This window comes from Salvelinus sp. IW2-2015, linkage group LG23, assembly GCF_002910315.2.
Source record: "Salvelinus sp. IW2-2015 linkage group LG23, ASM291031v2, whole genome shotgun sequence".
NCBI classification, from domain to species: domain Eukaryota; kingdom Metazoa; phylum Chordata; class Actinopteri; order Salmoniformes; family Salmonidae; genus Salvelinus; species Salvelinus sp. IW2-2015.
Window position 1 is genome coordinate 32,636,886 of NC_036863.1, and position 12,630 is coordinate 32,649,515.

At 44.2% G+C, this 12,630-nt stretch overlaps 1 protein-coding gene across 1 annotated transcript in view; it reads right to left on the minus strand.

Moving 5' to 3' along the window:
- Positions 1 to 12,630, minus strand: part of LOC111950940 (RNA-binding protein Musashi homolog 2-like) — a 110,952-nt gene that overhangs the window by 19,229 nt on the left and 79,093 nt on the right. Inside the window, exon 4 of the mRNA XM_070434525.1 lies at positions 11,370 to 11,486. Within this exon, the coding sequence (XP_070290626.1) occupies positions 11,370 to 11,486 (117 nt within the window). The remainder of the gene's footprint in view (positions 1 to 11,369; positions 11,487 to 12,630) is intronic.

A 12,630-nucleotide genomic window follows, 5' to 3' on the forward strand; every position in this document is an offset into this window, starting at 1 on the left:
GGACTCAGTGAGGATGGGTCAGGTTGAATTATGGACGAGGGCATTTCAGAGGGTCACTGCTTTTTTTCTCGAAAGAATGTGCTCTCTTCCGGGAGCGGAGAAGAGGGATAAGGGAGCAAATTTCCTGAGCGTTCCACCTCCTTATCTTCACCCCCGCCCCCCCATCCCTCCTTTCTTCTGCCTGTGCTATGGAAAGCTGCCTTGAGGCAACATTCACGGAAATATGCATTCAGCAAGCTTTAATCGTAAGGAGACCAAGAAGAGAGAAACTAGGGACACTTGTGTTTAATCTGTTTGTGACATCCACGCTAATAGGTGGCCGTCCTTGAGTTTCCGAGGTGCTTTTTCCATGCTCACCTCTAATTAGACAAGCTTCCTCTGCTTCCTCTCCTCTTCCTAATTAGATCTTTAACAACAAACAAGCAGCGACCTTTACAAAGGCCTTGCCACAATCTCCCCCATTAGTTAAACGGCTGAGAGGCGCTGGGCTAAGGGAGGGGAGAGGGGGAGGGAAGCCATGCCAACCATGCCACATCCTCATGGTACTGGCTGTCAGGCCCCCGACAATGGCAGCTTCCTGTTACAATCTGCATAAATCCGCCAATTCTATGATAGCAGGAACGACAGGACACAAAGACGACATCAACACACACAACAAATACACATGGCGGCTTTGTTTGCGCTGACACGGACAATTAGCCCTCAGCTGCCGGCAAGGTCTTATCTAATAAAGCCAGGCAAAATTACTTTTATTGTTCAGGTAGATTGCTTCTAATGATAGTGCCATCTGTGGGACAGCATATGAATAAAATTATTCTGAAAATACTTCCTTCTATGGATCAAAGCCTGAAAAGCACACATCTGGGAGAGGCCGAATAGCTTGATTATCTTCCCCAACTAATTTGATTTTCAGAGCATACAAATGTTTTAAGCAACTTTCACTTGGGCGAAGGTGAGGAACAGAATGAGAGTGAAGAAAAGTCTCTGAGCACCAAAGAAATAATGGCTTTCCTGAGATCCACCTAAACACACACATGTTCTTTATCAAGCTGTTAGAGATACACTAGCACATTGATGTTGGGGGATGAAGGGGGCTTGTATATGTGTGTATGCATACAATGTGTGTAGTTTAGGTGAATCCCAGTGGTGCTTTAGAATATAGTTCATTATAAACTGCTCTACTATATTTTTACATTACAGGAACATCTGGTCCTATCAATAGAACTACCACAAATGAATAATAATAAACCAACATGGAATATTCTATGGCACAATGACTTTTCTTTAGAATAGAACACAATACTCTCTGAGCTCTTTAACATGCAAGGAGCATCCACATGATTACCTATAAACTTTCTCTGTTTTTGTCTGTAGATAATAAATGCATTGTGGCTATCAGTACTCACCAGGGCAGAACATAAAACAGAACATTCTGATTGAGGTGACTGAGGACAGAAACGGTGCCATAAAACAATGCTTTGCAGACAGCCGCAGCACGGAAAGTCCTTCTACAATAACAGTCCGTGACTATTCAACTGAGCAGGACACTTTGTGCAGTGTAAGATGTCTTCCCTTGCTCTTTCATGGTCAAGTTTAGGTGGATGCTCAGACTGACTCAGAGACGTGCACTACCACACTATACTGAGTTTTAACTAGGCATGCAGTCTGTGGAAGGGACACGCACACAAACACAGGCACACACACACACACATAAACACAGGCGCACACACACAAACACACGAGCACACACAAACACACACACACACCACACACACACACACACAAACACACACACACACAACAACACACACACAACACAACACACACACACACACACACACAACACACACACACACACACACACACACACACCACCACACACACACCACACACACACACACACACACACACACACATCATCATCTCTGGTAGTGTGATGGGGCAGTAGGCTGTAGTAGGTCCCCACAGCTGCATCACTGATCTGTTATGAGCCTGAGACAATCCCATTATTAATATTCACACCATCTAACCGGAACAATGGCCCCTTCTTTGGACTTTATTTTCCCCCCCTTCTGGTCTAATTGGATGTAATTACTCATCTACAAAACAAATGAGCAGGTTGAGGTTGCCTTGGAGACCAGATCAGGAGGCCCAGCAGTGCGAATCATTCGCCGAGCTCCATTTATACTGATAATTATCCCCCCCTCTAATTTTCTCTCTCTCTCTCTCCCTTTGCCCACTGGCCAGAGGCTGCTGGGGATGGGGTGGTCAGCTCTCATCGGCCAGCTAAGAGCTCCACAGTTCAATGCTGGAGAGGCTGCTTCTCTCATAGCATACTGCCATCACGAAGATGGCTTTCTTCAAGTGGATAAATGCTCCTCTCTCAAATCCACTTTGCCAGATGACTGCCTCTAAGGAAGGATTGCAAACCACTGCCTTGAAAGTATTGCTACTCTGCTCCTCTCTATGAAAAAACAGACAAAGAACCCTATCATGTTCGTGCTAAAATACAGGGCATATTCCCCTCCACTTAACCACTTTAGAGAGAGGACAAGGTGTTTAAGAGTGCACCAGTGTTCTCTAACAAAAGTCTGTGATTACCCTGACACTGAAACAATTCCCCAAAATACACACAGACATACTCACACAAATATTAATACACAAACACCCATGCACGCACAGACCGTCACAGGCACACACACATAGTCACAGGCACACACACACACACAAACACCTAGAGCGACGTTTGCTCCCAATCATCCCTCTCTCCCATGCCCCCTCTCAATTCCCTGGTGGCCATCCGCACACGTCACTCTGCGGAGGATGTCAATAAACCTGTCATACGGCTTCCCAAATTAGCTTTGAATTTCACAGCGACTGTAATTAGCTACTCCATTTCCACCTATGCCATTTCTCTGGGCTGCCGAGACTAGCTTTCACTTTCCATTTGAAATAGCATTTTCTGACTGAATGAGTGACTAATTAACAGCACTAGATCCCCTTATCAAAAAGCACCGACATTTCATAAATAATACATATTTAATGTCTTGTCATTTTGTGCTCAGAAAGGCTTGGCTAATGAAGTTTAACAGATGATTTATTTCTGCATTTACTACCGCATAACCAAGCCTTTATTCTTCTTTTAGATTTTCATTCTTTCTCTCTTTCTTCCTCTCTCAATCCTTTTTGAAACACTGATAGCTTCCAGAAGTGCCTCATCACAGGAAAATAACAGTTTTAAAAGAACATAAAAGAGAATGTTTTCTGACAGTAAATCACAGGTGTCTAACCAGGCGTGTGACAATGTGATGCGTGACGTAGGCTATTTCCCCTCTTGCAGGTGTGTCAGGAGGGCTACGGAGCACAACAACAGAACACTATGGAACACTAGGACAATTCAGATCGTGTGCTGTCCTTGTAATAACACAACCTACAACTATTTGACAAGAGTTTTGATTCGTGTTTATGAGTGACTAATGGTTTATAAGGTAAAGCTATGTCTTTAAATGAGTTCATGCAAAATGTTTTCTGACTTCCACTAGAAACCAAAGTGAGTGAGGCCATGACTCCAGCCTGAAGCCCATCGGAGAGGCACAGCATGGACCAAGGCACAGCATGGACCAAACCCCAGGGCATTCTCTTCTGTGACCCCTGAACATCTGCCAGCCACAGCTGTGTGAGCCACTGCACTATAGGACAGGAGCTGGGGAGAGAGGGACAGGAACTCCTCACCCTCCCCACATGTAACATCTTCTCTCTGGGCCCCAGTGCAAACCTGGAGTATACCACTGTCACATGGATTGGTTTGGCATGCTCGTACCCAGGACATGTGATGCTCTTCTGGGCTTGTCGCTGAGCTAAGCGGAGCAGCATCTGGGACAAACGGATGGACCTGAGCACCCATGGAGCCTGGGGATCCAGATTAATTTAGCCCGATGAACACAGCCAATCCCAGACTCCTCTGGGGCACTTCCCAGGATCACAGAGCTTGTTGGGAGGAAATGGATAATGATCTCAGATAATGTGGCAAAATGTGCCAAATGATTTCCCTCTCCAAGCAAGCTGTGAGTTCCTCAGTAGAAAACAAAAACAGCCGGGGTTCAGTGGAGGAGAATACTGAAATCTACATCTACAGGAGAACCTCTTGTTTCTCTCTAAGGCAGAATAGAACCATAGGATAACTGTTTCCTAGGGGATATGAATCACATGGTATAAATGATCAAACCAAACATAGATAGATAACATACCATTTATTAAATTTATGTCAATGATGTCATTACAGATTCATGTCAACATGTTGCAGAATGTACAAGTTGTATGTTGAAAACAACACATCCCTTGTTCCAAAAGCAGGGACATTTTAAATACTATTTCACTGTTTAAATCCCTCTGTGGGGACAACATGTTGCACTGCCAAGTGCTGTTTTAATAGCACAATTATTCGGGCATAGAAATATTACTACCAAAGCATTATACTGTGCTCTGTGTAGTGGGAAAGGTCACATTAAAGCATGGCCTCAGTGTTTCCCAGGACTCTGAGTTCACTGAGGATAAAGACAGAATTGATTGGCCATAGAAAAGGCCCTGAGAGATGTGCTTATTACAGAAATAATAATGGACGGAACTGAAGCCACGTTAACCTTCAGCACAATGCACTTATTGTGTATCAAGGGACCGTTGGCCAGGAGAACTGGACATGTAAGGAGCCTCTTTAGCTGACGAGACTGATCCGCTCCCACTGAGTTAGCATCTTACTGACATCCACTAACTCACAGGGGAAGGAGGATGGGACAGGGAGAGGGAGAGGGAAAAATAGAGGATGAGAAAGAGGGAAGGGGCGCAGAGGGCGGTGAAGAAAATGAGAGAGGGAGCAAGGCATAGAGAGAGAATTAAAGGCAAAGAGGTAGAGTAAGCAAAACATTAAGAAGAAAGAAGAAAGAAGAGAAAGGATCAAAAGAACATCCTCGGCCTTCATGAGCTCGGCAGCAGAAATTCCTTGGTGATCGATGCAGGTTTACAGGCGTTACAGAGGCCTTGAGAAGAGAATAGACCATCTCATCTCCAAGACTCTGAAACATCCCACTCATTTCCGCTTCACATAATAAGAGCTCATTCCTCTGGAAGGAGCTGAAAGGGCCTGAATGAGAGACTGAGAGCGGCAGAAATATCTCTGAGTGTGACGGAGGGGACGGAGGAGGGGAGATCAGAGGGGAAGGAGGTGGCGGGTAACAAATGGTCTAAACCCCAGGCTGACATGTCAATCAAGCAGCTCCTCAGGTAGACAGACAGACGTGGAGTCAGATTTAGTGAGGCAGGCATGTCGACCAGTCCAAGAGGGAGAGGACAGACTGGCCTCCGGTGGAGAAGGGCCCTGGGTGAGGTGGCAATGGAACGCAGACCGTGGGGGAAAGAGCAGAAACGCTGTCAATGGTGGCCATTCAAAAAAAAATGATCTAACAAAGTGGATATTCATGAAATCCYTCATCATTTATGTGATGTTATAACAGGCCCACAATGTGGATAATAAAATCTGATTTGGATGTACAGTTGAAGTCAGAAGTTTACATACACTTAGGTTGGAGTCACTAAAACTTGTTTTTCAACCACTCCACAAATTTCTTGTTAACAAACTATAGTTTTGGCAAGTCGGTTAGGACATCTACTTTGTGCATGACACAAGTCATTTTTCCAGCAATTGTTTACAGACAGATTATTTCACATATAATTCACTGTATCACAATTGCAGTGGGTCAGAAGTTTACATACACTAAYTTGACTGCGCCTTTAAACAGCTTGGAAAATTCCAGAAAATGATGTCTTGGCTTTAGAAGCTTCTGATAGGCTAATCGACATAATTTGAGTCAATTGGAGGTGTACCTGAGGATGTATTTCAAGGCCTACCTTCAAACTCAGTGCCTCTTCGCTTGACATCATGGGAAAATCTAAAGAAATCAGCCAAGACCTCAGAAAAACWATTGTAGACCCCCACAAGTCTAGTTCATCCTTGGGAGCAATTTCCAAACGCCTGAAGGTACCACATTCATCTGTACAAACAATAGTACGCAAGTATAAACACGATGGAACCACGCAGCCGTCATACCGCTCAGGAAAGAGACGCGTTCTGTCTCCTAGAGATACAAAAGTATCTATATCCACAGTGAAACGAGTCCTATATTGACATAACCTGAAAGGCCGCTCAGCAAGGAAGAAGCCACTGCTCCAAAACCGCCATAAAAAAGCCAGACTACAGTTTGCAACTGTACATGGGGACAACGATCGTACTTTTTTGAGAAATGCCCTCTGGTCTGATGAAACAAAAATAGAACTGTTTGGCCATAATGACCATCGTTATGTTTGGAGGAAAAAGGGGGATGCTTGCAAGCCYAAGAACACCATCCCAACCGTGAAGCACGGGGGTGGCAGCATCATGTTGTGGGGGTGCTTTGCTGCAGGAGGGACTGGTGCACTTCACAAAATAGTAGGCATCATGAGAAAGGAAAATTATGTGGATATATTGAAGCAACATCTCAAGACATCAGTCAGGAAGTTAAAGCTTGGTCGCAAATGGATCTTCCAAATGGACAATGACCCCAAGCATACTTCCAAAGTTGTGGCAAAATGGCTTAAGGACAACAAAGTCAAGGTATTGGAGTGGCCATCACAAAGCCCTGACCTCAATCCTATAGAAAATGTGTGGGCAGAACTGAAAAAGCGTGTGCGAGCAAGGAGACCTACAAACCTGACTCAGTTACTCCAGCTCTGTCAGGAGGAATGGGCCAAAATTCACCAAACCTATTGTAGGAAGCTTGTGGAAGGCTACCCGAAACGTTTGACCCAAGTTAAACAATTTAAAGGCAATGCTACCAAATACTAATTGAGTGTATGTAAACTTCTGACCCACTGGGAATGTGATGAAAGAAATAAAAGCTGAAATAAATAATTCTCTCTACTATTATTCTGACATTTCACATTCTTAAAATGAAGTGGTGATCCTAGCTTACCAAAGACAGGGACTTTTTACAAGGATTAAATGTCAGGAATTGTAAAAAACGGAGTTTAAATGTATTTGGCTAAGGTGTATGTAAACTTCCGACTTCAACTGTATTTGTCTGTTTTCGCTGCATGAATGTCTGCTAAATGCTAACTCCCGTTCTTATAAGCTGGTAGCACATACTGTCAAGGAAAACTCATTTCTACTGTTATTCTGGCTATTATCAACAGTAAAATACTGTGAAAGCATTATACTGCAGCATACTGTAATTGATGGTGCATTGTGGGAAACTGTTGTGGGCGGGGAAGGAATTGGTGTATTTAAAATGGTACTGTAATTCCACATTACAGTACTGTACTGTATTTTTCTTCTCATCATTAACATATTTTGAGGKATGCCTTGTAAGAGGCTATATTTGTTCCAACCGTTAGTGTGAGAGCTGTACCAATTTAACTAATTTAGTACGTGGTTATAATGCCCCATCAATTAAACATTTACAGGGTACATATTGGAATGCCTGCAAGTATTTTGCCATGTCCTTTTGGCCTTTTTCGCCCTGTAGTTGCTGCCAGTTAGGAAGCCTTTGTTAAGGCCTCTAGAAGTGCAAGTGATCCAAAACACCAAATATGAATTGATATGCTGTAATGTGCAAAACACATTACCTAGCAGCCGACCTGCTTGCACCAATCCCATGTAATTACAGTAAAACACTGCGAAACCTCCACCCAAAGAATTTCATTAATTCATGACAATTACAGTAGCATTTATTTTTTTACAGAACAATAAGTAAATTATTCAGTATTGCACTGTGTGTCATTACACAGTACTTGCTTTACTATATTTAGATTACAGTAGGTGTACTGCAATATGAAATACAGTAACTTACTTGCCACTTTGCTGCCTGTAAGTTACTGTCAAATTCACGGCAACCCCTTTACAGTGTAGCTAGTCATATAGAAATCGGTGGTGGTAGTTGAAGCCATTTTTAAGTGTAAGGCAGTTGGTGAAGATGACATGAACATATATTGAGGATGATATCTATACAAGTATTATACTCAGATTTTTACCTCAACATAGTGGGAAATACACATATAATCAGGCACATTTTGATGGGTGGAAATGAAGGGATTCTGAGTCTCGCCATGGATTTGCATGGCGTTTCTGTTGTTTTGGTCAAATTCCATTTATTTCTTTACCGCATGTAGCTATGCTGCCAATCCCCATTCAAAGGCATCTGTAGCATGCTACAGAGTTTGTTCTTAGTATGCCCTCTCTGTAAGGCAGAGTTATGGGGCTYTGGAAATCTGGCTTTGAATACTGTTAGCAAAACTCCAAGGTTGAACGCACACATGCACYTACAGTATAAGGTCCAAAGTGATGATGAGGCAATCTAAAAGACAGCCCTTTGATGGGTGATCTCCCTCTGTTGGAGCATCAGAGAGGAGATGTGCAACCTTTATTTAACTAGGCAAGTCAGTTAAGAACAAATTCTTATTTATAATGACAGCCTACCAGGGAACAGTGGGTTAACTGCCTTGTTCAGGGGCAGAACGACATATTTCTTTACCTTGTCAGCTCGGGGATTCGATCCAGCAAACTTTCGGTTACTGGCCCAACGCTCTAACCACTAGGCTACTTGCTGCCCCTAGATCCAGTGATCTAGGATCTCAATGTAATGGGTGATCCCATTGTCAGAGCCCAAAAAGGTCAGGTCAGAGCGCACCAGACTTTACTGTGACTTACTGATCAATCAACTTTGTCCATAGGAATGACAGAGCCACAGAGTCCATCAATAACAACTCCTATTGTCTTCTCAGTGAGTATGGTTACATGCACACAACAATACGATTGTTGTGGATAGTCAGATTAATATAATAGTTTGATTAAAACATTGACAAGCTTTGCAAGACGAACGATTTCTCAATTAATCCTGTTTCCATGGACACATCTGAAATCAGGCTACCTGATGGGACTCTGAGGAGAAAAAAAAAAAAAAAAAAAAAACGTTCTACCACAGCGACCATGTTATTTTTGGCGAAGACTGTTTGATTCTGAGTTGGGACATATAAAGTGTGTGTGAAAACTATTTCTAAGATGCATACTTTCATAGGCTGACTCGGCTGGTGCTGGCACACGCGCAGATCAAACACACCGCTGGAACTCCCATTAACGTGTTTACACGTCCTAATCATTTGAAAGATTTGCTCAGAAAACTGGGTGTTTTAATTGCCATATGCTTACTTCGATTATGATCGCCATTCAAGGTAAGCAGAGTAAGATGTTTATATGACTATTGCCATACTCAGCCTACTGCCCTAATCCGTTTCCTATCAAATTATTAGAGTCTGTGTTAACATACTCACTGATCAACTCCGCTGATTATATCCCAGAAAACAAACTAACATAGCAATAACTCATCAATGACATGTTATCCATCAGTGTCTGTCAAACAGCTATAAGTATTCAAAACATCCATTTTCTCATATGACCTCAGTAATACAGGCTCATCATCTATCATACATCCACAGAAGGACAAACATCGGGAAGGGACACATGGAATAACATTCAGATTCCATTCTTGTCATTCAGGGCTAAGTTGTTATGGCGTGATGGCAAGGCAAGGCCAGTCCTAGGGACTGCTTTACCCAGAGAGTAAAGAGCCTCACGGAGGACTTAAAAATACCTTCCATCAGCAGCAGCACTGTCATGGAGAGGGAGGCCATCTGAGCATGGTGTCGATCTGACCGGTGACATTAAGCCGTGGGCTGTCAGAGCCAGAGAGGAGGGTGACAGAACCCAGTGTTGGGGACTGTCTTTCATTTACCCTTGGCTCTCTGCGGAGCAGGCAGGCACACCGGTGAGCAGCCAGCCACGTGGCGAGGGGAAGACAGAGACGAGGGTTTAAGGCTTGCTCGCTCTGTGGGATGATAAGCGTGTGGGTAAATATGAGCGCGGCGGGGCGGTAACGAGATGCACCCGTTCACCCCGGCACGGCGCCACACAACGGAGAGGAGACGAGCGGGAGATTAGCTGAGAGGAAGGTCACATTTAAACACGCTTCGTCTTCCTCAGTGCTCGACCCTGTTTATCTACCCTGTGTGTGTGTGTGTGTGTGTGCGTGCGTGTGTGCAGTAAACTATGGCGGCTCAAACATCAGAGCTGAGAGAGCCCCCTATGGCTCCTCATTACCTAGACTACAGGAGACCTGTGAGGTCACCATTTACCTCACTATACCCCCATACATCATCTACCAGCACTATCAGGCAACACAGAGTTGTCAGGATCTGACAACAGTACAAGATGTGCCCCTGTCTCATCCTCTCCAAGGAATCATCAGCAAATCACATCCCTGTTTAACTCTCAGTGAATGGCGTTGAGCTCCATTGTCTGGCAGATTGTTTGTTTTGAAAACGCAAGATCAAGAGGCCTGATTGGAGAGAAAGAACATCTGATTGGCTTCCTGTGTTGCCTGCACTGAAGTGAATGCAGCTCAAATGATAAGAGGAAGACGGGCAGGGTGTGTGTGTGTGTGTGCGTGCTTGAGTGTATTGATGGGTCATATTTCCAAACAGTTTCCATCAGGACATTGAAGCTTACATTCACATGATCATACTGCAGGAGCATATATGTATATATATATATACAGTGCGTTCAGAAAGTGTGGAATAAGTCAAGGGGTATGAATACATTCTGAAGGCACTTGACATAGTATAGTACTATGGTAGGTACAGTAGCACTTGGAGAGAGACGACCTGAGTCTGATTAAGAAAGCCAGTCTTCCCTAGAGCTTGGATGCTGCTTGTCAATTTCCGACACCTAGGTTGTTATTCACTGCTATTGATTGCTTTAGTGTTATTGAGGAGGACAGAGCCAGATATGTTAATGAAGCTGACTGGCGAATCAATGACGAGTGAGAAACAGGGAGAAACTTGCAAGTCTTGTGCTTCAGATTATTGGTACAAGTCGTTCTGCACACACATGTGTACAGTGTTAGCTAATCAATCAGTGCTGTGTGTGTTTATAGTGAGTGGATGTCTCCAGGTTCTATGGAGAAGCAGTGTTAGTCACTGAGGGCTAAAGCAGACATATCACAGCACATTGCCAACGAAGAATTACACAAGTCAAAATGTGTTCGAAATCGATCGAGCTACTTTAACTTTATGTGCTTGACACCCAATTATTTTGGTGAGTCATTCTTAGACAGTTTTAGGATTGGAGAATAAAATGTCTGCCTGTGCCCTTCATTTAAGTATGTAGGGCTCCAGTGTGTGTGGACTACATTATACATGTTTCTATGAGTGTGCTAAGGAGAAGCAGAGCAGCGAGAGAAGCTGGAGGGAGCAGCAGCCACACAGAACACGGACAGAGCAGAGTTTACCTGGCCCTGCGTTCTGTGGGTACGCCATGTAGCCGCCTCTTCCACGGGCCCCCCTACCTGAGCCACGCGCTGCCGCCACCGCCGCCGCCACCGGTCCGTACGCCGTCGCTGGGAAGCCTGTGGGTACACAGAGGACAAACGTCACTCACTGTCATCCCAGACCTAGCTAGTAGAACCCAGAGGCCGCTCCACTGGAGATCACCACAGTGTTCTGGTGTGCTATCAATACGCTTTGGGATCTGACTTACACAGCACTCCTATTTACACCCAGAGAGAGGGAGAGAAAGACAGAGAGAGAGGGGAGATACATTTGTGAACATGAATGCATAGGCAGGCACACATAGATATACGCACATGTATGTGCACACACATATATGCAATCACTCGGACTGTCTCTAGTGAGAGGTTTGGGTAGGCGGGAGGTCCTCTCCTCCACGCTGAGCCTTCACTCGCCCAATTATCAGCACACACACGCGCGCGGCTGTGTGCTGTGTGTGGAGGGGGCACAATCATTTACTCAAATTAAATACTTAGGACGCCTTGAAACGCTCACTATCGTTTTGATCGTACTCAGTTTTTCATGCCTCTTAATTGAGTTAGCAGCAGCGAGTGAGCTCCACTTGGTGGAGGCTCTCTGTGCCATATTGCCATATTTCCATTTAGCGTGGGGGGACTCTCTTGGCTGGGGGTAGGGGAGGGGATGTCAACGGCTTTACTCTTGGGAGAGACCAGCTTCTTTAGAGCTTTACAGCGTTGCTCTCTGTGAGATCTGCCACTGTAGTGTGTCCCCTGTATTTTCATCTGGCAGCAGTTACCAGTTGCTATGAACCAGCTTTGGCCACTTGAATGCAAAACTGAATGCATCAAAATATTTCTGTTTTCAGGAGCTCAAATTGGAGTTTGACATTTTGTGGGGGGTTGGAAACTCTTCTCCTCTTCATTGTCATGTTCATATCCACTCAATACTCATTGTCATGTTCATYTCCACTCAAAACTCATTGCAAGAAAATGACAATTTCTTATTATTCTTAGATTTTCCGAGCCAATCTGTTAATCTCTTAATATGGTGTTCAAATATACTCTGAACAGTATTTAGCAGAGTAGGACCGCCAGCTCTTTACTCAGTAAAATGGTGCAGTGCTCTAACATTTGAACTAATACCAGGATCATTACAGTGTGCAATTAAAGCAACACATTGAGCCTGTGTGTCTATGCCTCTATTACAGCATCGATGTAATTACAGTGCAGTCTCTCTCTAATG